The sequence below is a fragment of the Dermacentor variabilis genome, chromosome 9 (assembly GCF_050947875.1).
Source record: "Dermacentor variabilis isolate Ectoservices chromosome 9, ASM5094787v1, whole genome shotgun sequence".
Classification (NCBI taxonomy): domain Eukaryota; kingdom Metazoa; phylum Arthropoda; class Arachnida; order Ixodida; family Ixodidae; genus Dermacentor; species Dermacentor variabilis.
Genome location: NC_134576.1, coordinates 129,077,565 through 129,094,649, shown reverse-complemented (window position 1 = coordinate 129,094,649; position 17,085 = coordinate 129,077,565). Strand labels below are relative to the sequence as shown.

Sequence of the window (17,085 nt, the reverse complement as noted above, 5' to 3'; positions counted from 1 at the left end):
AGTGGTTTGCCTACAACGTGCAGTTGAAGGCTCGGCAGCACTGCTTCCACGAGCAAAACATACAGAGACAGGAACTGAGATTTCCTGCTGAGATTTCTTTCATGTTAACGAGGTAAGCGAGCATGAACAGTGTGCTCTCAACCAAAACCTATCCCTTCGTGGACAGCGCACATACAAACGAAACACGAGAAAGAATACAGGAATCTTGTCCTGTATTCTTTCTCACGTTTCATTTGTATATGTGCTGCACAAGAACGAAGAGATCTTATACCTGTAAAGAAATAAAAGTGTGAGAAAATGGGAACACAGAAGCAGGAAAAGACAGAGTATAGTAGTTGCCACAACTTGGAACATGTTATGCGAGTGATGTCATCACTTTTATAATATTACTACACGTATAATGTGATCAATGCCCCTTTCAAGCCTCAAACACAAACTAACAACTGTACAACCATCAGCTTTAGGAATAATGCTCATGACAACAATCAACTGGTAGTTGGCATATACAAGATGTGTTTCTGCATTTTTTTTCTTTTCTAATTTGTATTTCTAACTAAAAATTGTGCAGTGCCTATGCATGAGTAAATGTCATCAAATGCGTTATGAGAAGTGCCCGTCACTGTCCTTTTCTTGCTTGCTTGTTCCTGTTTTCTCACATTTCTTTTTCTTTTACACAATATTCTAAACATGATACTCGGGGAAGTTAGAATGTTTTGCAGATGAGTGGTTATAAAAATTAACTCTATGGGTTATGTTCGTGTGGCTATTCATGAAGACTGCCTCCCCTTGAGCATGCATATCTTATGCTTTTCTCGCATAGCGCAACAGTACTGTTTGTTTTCACTTACCTAATTAGCTATTTAGTGTCTGTGGAGGTCCTGTTCTCACCTTCACATGCAGGTTCTGTATGCATAAAAAAACCTGCAGCATAGGCACAATGATTTTACCTGGGGACCTCTCGGCCCCATGAGTCCCGGTAGACCTGGGGGTCCTGGATTTCCTGGAGTTCCAGCTGGACCCTGTGGGTGACACGAGGAATGCATGCTTCTTTTAATGCTTTTGTGCTTTTTCTCATGACTGAAATGTGTGTGATAATAGGGTCATCAATTGTGCTAGCACATGCGAAGTGTGCTCTGCTTATTGGTAATCCTTTCTGGTCCGAATTTTGTCGATGAAGTGAAACATTTGTATTATATATGCGTTTCAGTGACAAGAAGATGGGCAAAAATGAAGAAAACATTCCTGCTGGAGTTTTTGGCAATGATTGAATAATTCAGGGTGTCTACCAACCGGGAAAACTGGGAAAACCGGGAATTCTCAGAGATTTTGACTAGTCTGGAAATGCTCAAGGAAAACTTGGGGAATTTGTGCTTCTATCTGGGAAAATGAGCTGTAATTTTATTGAAAGGGAATGAAAGTGGCGGTAATGCGGGCTGGAGTAGCGGAGAGGAATTGTAATGAATCGTCTTTGATGCCGTGTCAGCTCAAGGAGTTGCCATTGTAGTCAGTGACCGACTTTCTGGACGCGGCACCACCGCGTACCCCATAGAGTTAATGTATAAGAACATCTGGAATTTCGGACGCAAGAGCCCTTCGCCGTCTGATTTTCTGGACTTTTTGCCGTGACCGCAGATCTGAAACGGCATTAATCAAAACCACCACCGCCGCCATTTGATTATCTCGCCGCCTCGAGCCAGCACTCACACACAGATCAGCTGGCAGCCGTAGACCTAGCTACTTCGACGTTCGCTGTTAAGCTTCTTGCCGTTCTGCACCGTGTTATTAAGAGAATTCACTGCTGTCAGCAATGGCACTGACTCTGCCTTCGTGATCCTCACGATTGGCATTGAAGCTTGGAAAGCACAGCGCGTTGCATAATGCCGGTTTCCGAAACTCAGCTTCGCCTCAGTAGAGCAACGTTACGCAGTGAAGCATAACTAGTGTGGGAATAAGCAATTTCCACGGGGCACAGTATGTATTCCTTAATTATACACGCGCGTGCACCCGCCATCTCTTGTCACAGTACGAGCACCGATGTGCCTAATAACTATACTGGCAGGCCTTCAGAACTTTTTCGGATGTGCCTTTGGCGATTTGAGCCCTTAAGGGCAGTAAAAGACATTGCATTCATTTTTTCCAACTGGCCGATTTTTCAGACGTTTTCGTGGCCCCTAGGGAGTCCAAAAAAATTGGATGTTGACTGTGGCTATACAAGTGACCAAGAGGACGCTTCAGATGGTTCGTGGGGAGAATGTGCGGTGGAAGGAACACGAGAACAGAAAGGACCTACGCATTGAGGAATGAACGGGAAAGGAAGCGTACCGTCGCCACTTTGAAGGAGTTTCAGCTCAAATAACAAAGTGTTGGCTGACGCTGAAATGCAGGTGTCCCTCATCCAAACCAAAATAAACTCTTTAAAGCAGTGAAACGCAACACTGAGGCGTTGTGCGCAGGATGAGAGTATGTCAAAAGTCTCAGTACAGTTTAGGTTGACTTACCAGCTGTTGAGAGAGAATCTCACTTGTGACAAAGTTCGGGCCTCATACCAATGAGCTTGCTATCATTTGACAGAAATAGCTCATATTCTAAAATATTTGCATCTGTATGCGTCTCTTTTATATTCGTATTTGAGAATGTTCGGCTCGATTTGCAATGGGTTTTACCATTTTCTTTAGACATTTTATTCACTGTGCATTTTGCCAACCCCTCCCTTCTGTTCTCTTCTTAAAAAAAATAAACACTACTCCTTACTATTCAAACTGGATTAAGTAGTTTTCTTTTTTTTTTTTTTCACGTGCTTACTAGAGAGCGACAGCATCGAGTGACATGGTGTCAGCCTGTCTTGACATAAAACAATGTTCTGCGTCACTCAGGAAATTTCGCAAAGGCACTCAGGGAAAACCTGGAAAAGTTAGGGAATTTGGAAATGTCAACTTGGTAGGCACCCTGAAAATTTTCTTATGAAATGCCAACAACTCAGTGTGTTTTAAGCAGCTTATGGTTCAAGTTTTCTAGACTTCTTATTTTATGATCCTAATGATGGGAAGTATGATCGCAGATTATTTCTAAATCGTTGTCGGGCTGCCTAAGGCATGTGTTGTGCCTTTGGCAGTGGGTTTCAAGAATGCAGAAAAGAGGCCTAAAAGCGTTGTGTGATGCATGGACGTTTGTGAAATATCAAGGGAGAGCCTTATTTATCTGCGGCACTAATTCGACAAATTATATGTACATCGCTGGCACTCACATTTAAGGTTTCAAAACTCTGGTTTCAGAACTTAGGTTTCAGTTTAGGTGACAAATGCCATTGACTTGTTAGAAGGTCTGCCGGTCTCACAAAGGAGCACGAAATGCGCTCAGTGGTCTTGCCACCTATGTTAATTAAGTGTGATAATTGCTTATGCAGGCAAAAATTATGAATATCTTCTTGTTCTTTAATAAATACAGTGTTATTGGCATTAGTGTATTAAGTGTTTTTGATTTAACTAAGTAATTATTGGGTCCCATCTATTTCAATCGAGGTAGTGTATCCAAGCTATTATGCCTCTGATCACTTGACAGTGCAGGTTTTGGAGGGTTACCTGTGGTCCTGGCAATCCCCTTGGCCCTTCTGGTCCACGGAGGCCCTTGTCACCAAATATACCCTGTGAAAAAAAAACATGTGATGACTCATTGACTGTTTTTTTGGTATCTTATCATGTGCTGGACAAATATGACCTGCTGCTATTGACGTGGAGCTTGACATGATGACACAAATTGTGATCAAGTTAAGGAGCATTAAGGTAACACATTTAAAAACTCGTGAGCGCTATGCAAGGATTCTATTCCTCCAGTTATGTTTATTTCTTACCATCTGTCATGTTGAGTGACCAATTCAAGTGATAGTTGCTTCATGCAAGCCAATGACAAAGGACAAAGACAGCGTAAAATAACAGAAATCTTTACAAAATATGGTGAGCAGTGCACGTAATGCTTCTCAGCATTTCTATGGCTGAAAGCATGGATAATACTATGGTCATTATAATTTTGCAACATGGGTTATGGCAGATTACCGCTGGTTTGAACCTGTAATTGTATAATTTATGACATTATACATTATACACATCATGCATTTTTACATTATCGTCAACTGTAATTGTAACTTAAATGTCTCCTCTATGAGTTGTGATACAGCTTACTTATAATGCAGGTATTAAGCAATTCCGAAATGTCTCATGGTCTCAGTACTGTTGTGCCTTTGGGTGGTTGTGGGTGGGTGCAGCATAACTACATTTCTCCGTGTAGCATTGATTCAGGAACACAGGAAATATTATTATATTTATTTCACAACGCTCGAGAAACTCGTTAAGCTCCTGCTCAGTTTATATGATTAGCTAGGATTTAATCATCTGTCTCTTTTTGAAGAGCGACGCAGTAGAAAAAAATGGCTTTTTTGAGCCCCGTAACCCCTATATCATTTGTGAGCAGTTCTTACTTTCGGCCCTGGCTTGCCGGTGAGGCCTTGTATTCCCGGAGGGCCCACGTCACCCTGTGGATGCATTTTTGCATTTTGTCGCCTTTTTTGGCAACTTGCAAGGCTTGACCAGCAGTCTGTGTTAGTTGCTCTTCCATGCTATTGGGTTATTCGCATTGTTGCCCTTGTCTCACATGTGCATTATCATTCAACACTGTGTCCAAGCAATTGCAGCCTTGTTAGCTTCTAGAAGAGGCTACAGCAGTAACTTGGAATTTTTTTTTTTGTACTTGCCAGGTCTATAGTGCATGTTAGTTCAGGTTGTTAGTTTGTGCTATCCTTTGCAATTTATAAATTTTCATTGTGTGCATTTGCAAATAAAAATGGCATACTGAATGATCGTCACTTTTCGGTGTTTTGTGACAGGCTTGTGAACGGTTTCGGTGGTAGAATGAATGAGAGTCGTCATTGCTCTGCTGGACTGTATTCTAGATGAATCAACCATAGAGAGATAAGTTTCAGTGACTGATGTCTGGCTATTTGAATGGGCAGAACGATCACTGTGATGAGGCATCATAATGGGTGCTGCGTCACACAAAACATAAGAGCATCCCTGAAAGTGATCAATCAAGAATACGGCCTCCGATGTTAGGAATGTTATATTATGCTGTTATTGCGCATGCTAGAATGAGTACTGTGAGCGCCATGAGGAAGCTGTGGCTGAGGTGTTATGTGATGCTGGACACAAGTTCTGTTTGCGGGCATGATGGGTTTGACATATATATATATATATATATATATATATATATATATATATATATATATAAGGCTATGGTACACTGAAGCACACGAGATGACGCTGTGTATGGTTCTGCCTCTAGCCATCTTGCACGAGATCACAAGTAGTACGGTCCAGACAAGATAACCGCAATTCTCAAATCCGACCTCTATAATGCGCCGCCTCTTAGATGCCCTTGAGGTAGCATACAAGGGTTTACCAGCCAGTTTATTGCTCCTAAGTTAATGCACTACATGACGCCTGTGGTTGACACAATGCTTCACATGTGCCACCACGACCCTCAGTGGTGCTGGTTAACTCCCATGGTTAGGTCTGATATACACACACAAATATCCAAGAAAATGCATGAGGGGACCATCCACCACCATAGCTTGGTTCGTAGAGCATCACACTCACAATGTGGAGGATCTGGGTTCAACGACCATCGGCGGCATGCTCTTTTCTTTTACTTTCATTTTCCTTTCCATTATGATTTCTACATTTCAGCTAAAAAAACAATGGTTCCTGTACTTTCCTCCCTGATGTTAACAGCACAACATGTAGATGGGACACGAGACGAGAGGACGACACCACAAGCGCTTGCGGTGTTGTTCTCTGATCTCGTGTTCTACGTTTTGCGCTGTTAACACCAGGATGGAGAACCAACAAGCCCAAGCTGCTATTCTATACTTTCCTCGTCTTCATTGTTTGTTGGCCTCATTTGGTAGTTACAGACATGAAAAGGCATTCTATTTGCTCACAGCGTAGCAGTTGTGCAGTTAAAGCCAGTGATTGCTGTACGCAGGTTAGTGTTAGTGGAACTTTTGTGTGAGTAAGCTTCTTTCAATTCAAATGCTTTACGGGTGATCCCTCTGGTCCTGGTGGTCCTTCTTCGCCCTTGGCTCCTTTTGGTCCCTAAATTTAATGGCAGACACAGGAAGAAAAAAAAAAGAAACATGGCACTCGACCTAATTGTGAATTATGCTGCTCGATTGAGAGCAGCAATTCGTTGCACTGTTTCTTGTGCTTGCTCAATTTTTTAGAGATTTCGTGCTTTACTGGTGGGCTAGAAACAATATGTTTCAAGTCCACCAGCTGAACATTCAGCCTTGTGCTGATCAACAAAAGTGGTCTTTGTTCTCACCTGTGGAGCAGAAAGCTGCTCCAAATTGAGCATTGGAATTGGCTGTCAACGTCATAAGAGTATGTCTACCAGAGTTTGTGAACAAAGCAGCGCCTGTATTCTGTAACCTCCTGGCACCTAAAAAAAAGGACTAGTGACAGATTGACTTTTGTAACTGCTTCTCATTGCCAAGCAATATCTTACGAACGTGAAAGCATCATCCACCATGGTGATTTGGTGGCTATGACGTTTTATTCTGGAGCTCGAGGTCACAGGTAGAACACCCAGCGACAGTGGCCACATTTTGATGGAGAAGTGTAAAAGCGCTCATGTGCTTATAGATTTATGTGCACAATAAAGAACCCCAGTTGTTCAATATTAATCCAGAGCCTTCCATCACAGTGTCCTTCATAGCTTGCGTGTTGCTCTGAGAAGTTAAATCCCATGGTTTGATTAGATTTGTGATTGTTTGATCTAATGGCACGGGTGTATGCATGCAGTGGTGTCCCTGTGAATGTGGACAATGCAAGCGTCTCTAAAGTCTGCTCTGGTGATCGATGCTTTTGTCTAATTTAAACACACAGATAAAAGTAACCGAGTCACTGTTGCATTGATTTTTCGTCCTGGATAACAGTGCTATCTCGTGTCATTAGAAACACACTTGATGAGCATTTTTTGTCCTTGGTGAGGAGATGTTGGTCTCGCCACAAGCTAGTGTCCATGTCTCAAAGGTCGTTGGCAACAAAATGATTAAGTTATTGATAAATGGCGCTGCAGTCATTTGTCTTGATTTTTTCTCATTATTGTTTATGGTTCAATATTTAAAGGGGCTAAACAGCCACAGAGAGGGACACTTAGGCTCAGGAGGGTACTGTTGAAGTGTTTGTAGCTTGCAAGCCCACCTATGTTTTACCTATTGGTACTACATCTACTGGCAGGCACCGAATACCTTTTTGGCTTGAGCACTTTTGTCGTTGTTGAATTTACATCGTTTTTCGCCACTTTCTTTAGTTCATTGGCACAAGTACTGTTTTCACGGCTGTCATTTCCATTGTTCTCTTGCTGAGAATTTTCTTACTCCTGCTTCCTCAATCAAGGCATAGACTGCTGTTAGCATATCTCTACAAAGGTACACACCAGGTCCAGTCACCTAAAATTTCAGTAAACGGCCTTTTGCAAGCTGAAAAAAATGTGTTTGCTCAAACACCAGAGATAAAATATTCTTGTCTTCCATATTTTTTTTTAACATTAAGAGTTTGACACTTTTGCACGATATTTTGAGCTGCATTGTCAAAAAGTGGACACTAATGCCATGGCAGATAGCAAAATCTGTTGCCTTCTTTCTTGGTTAACTGTGTCGTTCACACTGGCTCATAACTTTTGCTAAAAGGATTAGAATGTGGTTGAAATGGCATTAAGCTAAACTGATAAACTTTTTGGAAATCTATCACTGCTTGTACTCTGCCAAGATATAGTAGAATAAATGGAAGAAATTGCAAATTAAAACAACCTGTCTCTTTCCCAAGTTTAAACCTTCTGTAAACAGAGAAGGAGGTACGGCTGTGTAAGGCTGACCTGCGCATCAATCAGAGTACAGAGTATGTGGGGATATTCAAAATGGCACTTGCTGTCATGTTATTGCGACCAGCAGTAAAATGCAAGGAGAGGTGGTGGCGGAGGTCGACAAATGATGATGCTACTTTTGGTTATTCTAGGGACTTCTAGCATGAGCATTAACAACTTCATAGGTGGAAAAATCCACTATTAGTGGGCAAGCTTCATTTCCTTTCATTTTCAGACGTGGTATACCTTCAAACATAATTTGCTTTTTTTTATTGCCTAGTGATTGTCTGTTCTTAACAAGTTGTTACCAGGATGAGTTCTCATGATTTTCTTGCATAAAGAAGCCCTACTCTTAGCAACAGTCTAGTGTTTGTCAGTCAAGAGCAACTATCTGTGAATTCAGCTTGAGAAATTTTGCCTGTGACGTCTGTTTACTATGTGACGCTAAGACACTTCCTCTGACAAATTGCTTAACCCATAAGGTATGATTGCAGGCTGATTTAGTTGGCACGAACATAGACGATTGCTACAAACATATTGATGAGCAGTGCTTTACTGAACGACATGTCACCTCTATTCCGCCGTGTCCTTGCTTCCCTGGTCGTCCTGGAGGCCCCTGCATGTGCAGTCATTGAATGAGGAATTCTGTGAGCCGTAGCTTCCACGTGCCAACAAATGTGTGGCTGTTGGTAGGCTTACAGGCAGGCCTGGGAGGCCTGGGAATCCTCTTGGCCCCATCGGTCCTATGGCGCCCTGTGTGAGAAAGTGAACTGCAGGAGTTTCCATACTACCTAGTCTGCAGTGCTACGGGCTGTGGAATAGCAAGTGTACTGGTGTATAGCGATTCATGCTTTACAGCTCTTCAGCAATCGACTGATTATCAACTACCCCAGTCTGCTACTCTTCCAATGATTAGCGAGGCCGAAGAAACCAAAGATTTGGGCGCCGAAAGACAACGCTGACAGCATGATTAAACCTAGAAGTAGATGTTGTTTCGAAAAGCGAAGATAGGGATCTGACTTGTTTTATTGCATGTTTTTCATGTGCACTTTCATTTCTTTGAATTTACACAGCTGATTTGATGGGAGTCGTGAAAGTTCTGACTGTTTTAACGCTGGCGAGTTAGAAATTGCTGCGGCACAGTCCATTTGATGGATGAAAGAGCAGTGTTGGCATTGCCTCCTGATATGTTAATTAGGGAAGCCTATGGGTTTCATTCTGGCAATGGTTGGTTGTTCCAAAAGTTATAAAATAGCATAGAATGAATGTCACTGAATACTACACCATGGACAGTGGCAGATTGTGATAGATATTTTCCTTGTGTCGGTTTTCGGCTTAAGGTCTCCTCGAACTGAAAGTCTTAAGTTCAAAGTCTTGCTTCAGAGTGCCCGTCTTCAGCTCAAAGTAACTTGGCTCATGCTATATTTCCCTTTGTAGTTTAGTGACAGCATAGTGGCCTTGCTGAGTTTTTAATTGCTAACCTGACCTAGTTAGTGTCACAGAAATTGAGCAGTTATTGCACTGTGAGCTTCTTTTGTTAGCATTATATTTGTTCACACAGGCAGGTAACATAGTACTGTTGTTAGGATAGATTATAAGCCATACCTTCATTCCATCAGATCCAGGCTCCCCTTTTGGTCCAACATAACCCTGAGGTCCCTAGAACATGCCAAAAAGCTTTTGGTCGACAGTGTTTAATTAGTATTCCAACATTTCTCTGTTCTTGTGCATGCGTATGCTGCAAGGTACAGCTATGCAAGCTTATCTAACTTAATTGCTGTGATATCTCAGTAACGACTGCAAACAAAATTTAGCGAGGTGCTGAATTAGGATGAGTGCCTTTAGCCTGGTACTTTTGTTGTTGATCTACAGGCAGTAAAACAAATGTAAGAGAAAAATATTAAAATGTTGTAAATCTTGGCGATTATGCTGTAAATCTTTTTGTCTACCATTCGCAGCAGTTTGTCGTGAAACGTTATCTACTGTGGCTTGTGTAGAGGATTAACGTCACTCACCGGCTCGCCAGGGATGGCAGGCTCTCCCGGAATTCCAGGCTGGCCGATCTCCCCCTGTTGACATGGATCAGAGGAAAACACTTAATTGACTTCCTTGGGTCTTGATTTGGCTGATGAATGCAAAGTACTGTACTCTTCTTCTCTAGCTGAGTGCATTCCATTGTATGTTGATTCCCCTCCTACTGTGAGCTCAGCTGAAAAGTACTGATCTGCATTAGCTCACTGTAGTACTACGTAGTACTGAGTTGACTACTTCATGGGTGTACTGACCATGCAGCACATGTTCTGTGACATCTGCAAGTTTTCTTGGCCTACAGTGGCAGCACATTATTATTTCACCATGCATTACTATTCCAAGGGAAATAAAGTTGATTGATTGATTGATTGATTGATTGATTGATTGATTGATTGATTGATTGATTACTAGCTTGTTGTGCACTGCCACTGAAACACGCCATAAAAGTGAGGTAATAAGGTAATAAAAGAATAAGGTAATAAAAGGTAATAAGAATAAGGTAATAAAATGAAATGAAAAAGTTGTGGGCTTAGCCTTGTGCTGGGAAGGCATGCATGTATCTTCCTGGAACTTCATGACTACATTTGTCAGTGCAGTCTGATAGTTTATTCTTATAAGTATTTATCTATTTGTTTAATATTTGCAATACAGTCTTTCTACAGAGGCGAAACAGCATAGTACATGCAATTGAATGTACAATGCAAGTTGAAAAAAAAAATAGACAGTAGGATGCAATCAATAGAGGTAATTGCTAATACAAAATCTCAACCTGTGAACATGGTTTACATAGCAGCTTTATTTGCTTAGAGAAAGGAATGTTAGCGTTAATTCAACATACTTTTTCACCCTTCTGACCACGCAGGCCCAAAGCACCCGCCGCTCCAGTAGGTCCCTACAAGATGTATGAGAATGTTTGAGTGTTTACCACACCATCTGTAACTAATGCTAGGCCATTCAAATGTTCTATGCTTGAACCTCTTTTTACATAATGAAAACTTATAAAATGATTCCAGGAGCCCATTGACTTCATTAAGTCCAAGTTTAACTGTATTGACACTACAGGAGCCGATATATAAAAGGCTGTCAAATTTGATCTGCAAAGTCTAAGCTGAAGACCTGGATTTAAAAAAGAAAGTTAAATGAAAAGATTGTTGAAATATTTTAAAAGTGCAGCATGGCGTTTGTTTGTAGTTTGCCTTCTCGTTTATGTGAGCCTGTCTTCAGGCAAAACAGGTGACAGAAAATGTATGGAAAAGCTGCTATGAAGTCTATATAGCAACTTCAAAGTGTGCTTTTGATTCACATGTATGGGATACGTTAATTTTAATCTTTACATGAGGCTACAAAATGTGAAGTGGCTCCATATCGAGTTTCATTGTTGCTGGCTTTTAGGAGCAAAATTAGAAGAAAATCAAAGTATGATCAGAGACCGTGTTTTCAGGGAAATCATGCAAGCGACAGCAAATAAATGTTTAGCATATCCCTAGATTTATCCATGCATTTCCAGTGATTTGATAAACTTGAGTACTAGTTTAGGCTTAAAACTGTTTAGACTCACTCATCATCAACCTAAAAAAATTTAGTTTACGCTTTAAAACGGTTTAGACTGCAGGCTCAAAGCGGTTTGCTTTGAGGCATGGTGTGCTACATGGACGAGAAGGGCCGAGTACGAAACTTCACCTGAAAATACAAAAAGAAAAGGGCATAGTCAAGTAAGAAGTTTGTGAGAGCTGTACGGTAGATCTCTATACCAAAATCTTTCTCTTTGCATTTCTCTTGCTTTTAATAAATTTCTCCCATAAGAATTGTAGCTTTGAGCTGTGCTACGGATTTCCACATGTTGGAATGAAAACATGAAACATTCTCCTCACAGGCAGTCCAATTAGGCCTGGCTCCCCTCTTGCTCCATCAATTCCAGGTGGACCCTGGGAGAAAAGTTTGTTAATACGTTGTAGGTACACTTGTGAAGGTATTGCAGTCATGCGAGTCGGAAAGAGTGAGCTTACGCGATCACCCTTCGAACCAGCATCGCCTTGGTAGCCTCTTTCACCCCTGTCACCCTGAAAATGCGAATGGGATGACAATGTTTAATTTCATCACTACTGTGTCCAACTTTTGTACACTCTGTTAGCAGGAGCGTAGGACTTGAATCTGAGAAGATGGAGACACAGTAGAACCTCAGTTACACAAATTTCTCAGGGCTTTGAGGAATATACGTATCATCTGAAATTCGAATGAACCTATTATTCCTGCACCACCAAAGTGAAGGTAAGGCATTCTTGCTTGCTTGTGATGATTACTTTCGGTTCAAGAAGTTCTTGACGGTTTTCTGGAACTTTATACGTTTGATGTTGTCGAGGAGACCCTTGTGGAATATAAAACTTCACACTTGTTTCCTCAACTATGTTGTCAGCCCTCCCTGCACACAGCAATGAGTGCCCTGCCAGTGCCCATATCTAGACCATGATTGTGAACGATGAAGGTCTCGTACATCGGCTTTGCAATGTACACTGTGGCCTATGCTCCCCTGAATAATTGATTTCGTGGCGGCTGAGAAATTCTTATTATTTACTGTGGCCTGGGAGAGTATTTGGATCACCCCAAAACATAATTCAGTGTACCTAATTTAATCTGACCAGAATTTTTCCAAAATTCATGTCACCCCAGAATTAAGATCAATTGCGATTGTTATGTTGAATTTTGACTGTATCGTGCATGGCTATAACTGTAGAGTAAGTGCCAACCTTCGGGCCTGCCAAGCCAGGAAGACCATGGATGCCACGATCGCCTTTGTCACCCTGTTAACACAGTAAAAAAAAAAAGTAAGACATATAACCTTGTCCCTGTCACCACATGACTCCATGCTTTCCCATGTATTTGCTTGCTGTCGACCGTTTCAGTTCATTTGTGTGGAATCAAACTGAATACATCATAAAAGTTCTTGGCAGTTCTCAAGTTTTCATCTTTTCTTTACGGCCTGTGTTGAGTACAGTTTTCAGCTGCTACTTGGAATTAACAGAAGTTGCAAACATTGTTTTCTTTATCTGCAGAAGTCGTGTACCTATATTTAATGAAGACAACTGCTTTCATTTGCTGCGACATTGGTTGAAAATAATTATTCATAGAGTAGTGAACAAAACAAAATATGGTGCAACTTGTTTTGACAAATGTTTAATTCAAGGTTCGTGTAATAATGAGCAGGCTTTTTTTTTTTTTTACAGAACGGTCGTCAAGAAAACGACTCCAGCCTAAAGGGGCTCTTCACTAGCTCATTTTAGTGTCACAGGGGCTTAAAATTTGTGTTCACATACAAGTAAAAACAAAGCAAAATGTGTAATGTGATGAAACGAGTGTGTTGAGGCATGGGAGAGAATACCACCTCACCTTTTCACCTTCAATGCCTTGTGGGCCAGGTGGACCACGGCTTCCCTTTTCACCCTGCATGTAAAATGAGATACATAATCTGTTTTTTCTTCTTTGCTCACAGTTGACACCTGATGGTGTCGAAAGCATTCTCCACAACTTTATATGTTACATGGTCGGAACAAATGTCACAATGTAGCGTTGAGTAACACAGAGATAGGTGCCTCTTGAAGCTGACAGACACTGCTCTCAGCTGAGATAGAGAAATGAACAGGATGTGTACATAAGCTTGAAGATGTAGGTGAGGTGGTGAGACCTTTTATAAATACGTGCTGTGCTCGTATGGCATTGGCGATGCCAATCAGACATGACAGGTCATGTTTCACGAGTTGTGCACCTGCACCTATGCTGATGATGAAGGCTTCATGACGTGTGCTAATTCTTTATGGTTAGCAAAACACAATTCCTGCTTAGGTGCTGCCGCATGAATAAAAGCACGCACATTCAGGATGCAGCTACCAGTGGTCAGGCAACCTTGGCTTCAGATGGCCGTTCTGATATCGATGGATTTTAGGTGGCATTGCCGTTGTCATAGCTGCGACACCTGCCCAGCATTCATTTATTGCCGTCTTAGCGAGTGGTGCCCAATGTATCATACACACCACAGGAATGATAGGGGCTGTTCATATATGTCACCCTCTTATTCCTGTAGTTTCCATTATACGAGGCATGGTTAACTAAGCACTTATTGCCGTTGAGAGGTGCCTAAGATAGATCAGTTTTTTTTTTTTTTGTGGCGTTACAGTGCTACCTCTTTGTCAGGAACAACCAATTTAATTACTAGTTCAATGGCTATACTACCGGTTGTGTGTTTCGTTCTATGTGTCTGTTGTATGTACGTGTATCATTTTATTTGTCAGCACATTCACCCGGAGTAAGCAATCCACTTCTCATTAAAGAGCCTTTCTTTCTCTTGAACAAACGGTGATTCAGATCAGCATAGTGAAATTAGTACAAAAGCGTCACTAATACAAGGCACTAGACAGAGACTTGGAAAGATGGGTTTTAACCATCAGCTAATAGTTTAATGAAAGTTGAGAGTTGAGTTTCGTATTCAATAGGTGACTCTACACTATCACTTAAAAGCTAGCAACCATGCAAACTCTGCTTTTGTCTTAAGTCCTGAATTTGTTTTTGTTTAGTGATACATTATTTCTACCTGTTGAGCCCTGACAATATATAAACGCATCCTTGTCGCACACTTTTCACTTAGACCAATGTTTGCGCTTGAGTGTTTCTGACTCACTGAAGAAGTTATTTGTTGGTGCAAGGGATGAATTAATCCATTGTAGCAGCAACAATATTTGATAGCCCTTGAGTAATAGTGAGCAGATAGAGCCTTATTATTGTTAAAATTAAGATGTCATGTTGCACATAAAACAGGTGTATGTAATATAAATTTTCACTCTCTCTATGTTCCAAATATTAATTATGATTCTTAAGATATTTGTGCGCTAAAGGAAAATTCCGTCGAACTTGCCTGTGATCCCGGGGTCCCAGGTTCCCCAGGCACACCTGGGCGTCCAGGCAAACCCTACGTGTGGTATTCGAGAACAACGCTGTCAGAAGCTTGCAACTTAAAGATGTCGGTGTTATTTTGCTTAATCTAAAGGCAAAATTTAAGCATTTCAACACTCACTGGAGATGATGGCCCTGATCCCGTGACTCCTGGGATACCATCACGTCCAGGGGGTCCCTAGAAAATAGGCAATCGCTTTTCAAGCATAACAGCAGTACGATATTGGGAACATTTTTGAGGTTTATGGCTTTTGCCTGCAAACATTTGTAGTTGCAGGTACTCGGTGTAACACATTTTTGCGTACTCACTGTCAACATGACAGGAAATATTTCATCCATGTTCAAACAGTGATGCTTGAAAATGCTCTTCTCACATCGAAGAGCCTGCCCATGGAACTTTTCCTCAATACACATGCATATATGGGCTTTGAACACAAATCCGGTGTTCTCTTTCGTGTTGGTGGAGACTGCATTTCTGGTCCGCCATGGTGACTCAGTGGCTATTCTGTTCTGCTTCTGGATGCGAGGTTGCGGGTTTGATACCTAGCCACCGTGGCTGCATTTCAGTTGAGGTGAAATGCAAGAGCACTCGTGTACTTAGATTTAGGTGCGTATTAAAGAACCTCGGGTGGTCAAAACTGATCCGTAGCAATCTGCTGTGATGTCTCTCAGAGCGCCAGCATTTCTTTGGGGCGTTAAATCCCTACGAATTAATCTTGCATAGACTTTTGCCTATGACAGTTCTTTCACTCACATCACAGTGAGTTGTCTCATAGAAATGACACAAACTGCAAAGTAAGCACGTTGATGTGGCTAAGATGAATTAGCATGCGTCCTAGTGAAAATTACAAGCCTATAGCACATTCTTTTAAAGGGCCCAAACTTGAGCTAGTTGGTACTGATTCAGAGCTGAAAATAGCCCTGTTTTTTAGCTATGAGCACATTGGTGTATGGGACACTATGAATGCTATGGAAATGTGCGGAACCCTTGTGTACCCTAGTATTTACTGGACTGTATGGAAATGCGGTACAATAAATTGTTTCTTCAAAATAGCACTCAATCAAATGGCTCTGCAGTTGGAAGACTTTTTATGATGAAAGTGACTTCTGTCTGGAGTGGTGCCCTCTGTTGAAGAAGTGTTTGTGTTTAACTTTTGAATGTGATTTCCTTTTGTGTTAGCATTGACAATGGTCCTGTATAGTGTTGGTTTAGTACCTGTAGATTGGACTATGTAGTTGTTTTGGCTGCTATGGTATGCGCCTCATGCTCATATCTTTTTCTTTTCCTAATGAGTACCATGAAAAAAAAATAATATTCGCAGCATCGTGATCTGTTTACGCTTTGTGCCATATTTGTGTGAAAGAAGGGTTGAATACTAACAGGTGGACCACGGGGGCCTGTGCTTCCTGGTGAACCTTTGGGTCCCTGTTCACCCTGAAATAAAACAACCAGTGTTGAGGAGAGATATCCTGCACTAATTTTTCTTTTTGATAAATTCTAATATCCCGCATGCATGGCCTGTAGTCTAATAGAGAGCCTATTTTTGCGACTCTGAAATATGATCGCGCGTACCATCAGCAGAAATTAAAACATGAGCAAGTAAAATTTGATCAAGGCATCTGACATGCGTAACCATGACATATTTCAATGTGTAGTCGCTTCGTAGCTGGTTTATAGGCATGGTGCAGCTCTGAATTGAGCCACTGTTTAACAGATACAGGCAAGCCTGGGAATGGCAGCAATGCATTCCAGTCATTTTTTATTTGTTTGCATTTGAATTTATGCTGATACTAGTACACCCCTGGATGAACTTGTAGTCCCTACAAACCTTTGTTGAAGCTAATAACTAAGGAGCCAGCTTATGATCATGTAAGAAAAAGCAAGTTAACGGAATGTCTGCCTTTTGTGAACATTCTGCCTTGTAACATGGTGATGTATTAATTAATTAATTTATTTATTTATAGATACTGCAATATTTTACAAGATCTTAGCAGGGTGGGAACATACAAGTACATTCATACAAACATACAGCTGAAGCAATCATGCCGATGCTTGAATTCAAAATGGCAAAAGGACAAAATCCATGAAGAAAGGAGCAAATAAAGTATGTGCGGTTGATTCATGAATGCAGGTGCACTTGAAAACGGGATAAAGAATTTTTTGTAACGACTTCATCAGGAAGTTCAATGCACTAATTT

At 41.2% G+C, this 17,085-nt stretch overlaps 1 protein-coding gene and 1 long non-coding RNA gene across 2 annotated transcripts in view; one reads left to right on the top strand and one right to left on the bottom strand.

Moving 5' to 3' along the window:
* LOC142557480 (uncharacterized) overlaps nt 1-17,085 on the top strand; it is a 272,981-nt gene that overhangs the window by 139,467 nt on the left and 116,429 nt on the right. The window contains exons 11-13 of the long non-coding RNA XR_012822773.1: nt 24-112; nt 3,559-3,779; nt 16,852-16,991. This is a non-coding gene — a long non-coding RNA (uncharacterized LOC142557480). The remainder of the gene's footprint in view (nt 1-23; nt 113-3,558; nt 3,780-16,851; nt 16,992-17,085) is intronic.
* The window catches only part of LOC142557479 (uncharacterized), a 38,602-nt gene that overhangs the window by 13,828 nt on the left and 7,689 nt on the right, over nt 1-17,085 (bottom strand). The window contains exons 8-21 of the mRNA XM_075669358.1: nt 16,268-16,321; nt 15,008-15,064; nt 14,849-14,902; nt 13,330-13,383; nt 12,690-12,743; nt 11,952-12,005; nt 11,817-11,870; nt 10,784-10,837; nt 9,930-9,983; nt 9,520-9,573; nt 8,614-8,667; nt 8,486-8,530; nt 3,579-3,641; nt 948-1,019 (exon numbers count right to left, since the gene is read on the bottom strand). Of these exons, the coding sequence (XP_075525473.1) occupies nt 948-1,019; nt 3,579-3,641; nt 8,486-8,530; nt 8,614-8,667; nt 9,520-9,573; nt 9,930-9,983; nt 10,784-10,837; nt 11,817-11,870; nt 11,952-12,005; nt 12,690-12,743; nt 13,330-13,383; nt 14,849-14,902; nt 15,008-15,064; nt 16,268-16,321 (777 nt within the window). The remainder of the gene's footprint in view (nt 1-947; nt 1,020-3,578; nt 3,642-8,485; nt 8,531-8,613; nt 8,668-9,519; nt 9,574-9,929; nt 9,984-10,783; nt 10,838-11,816; nt 11,871-11,951; nt 12,006-12,689; nt 12,744-13,329; nt 13,384-14,848; nt 14,903-15,007; nt 15,065-16,267; nt 16,322-17,085) is intronic.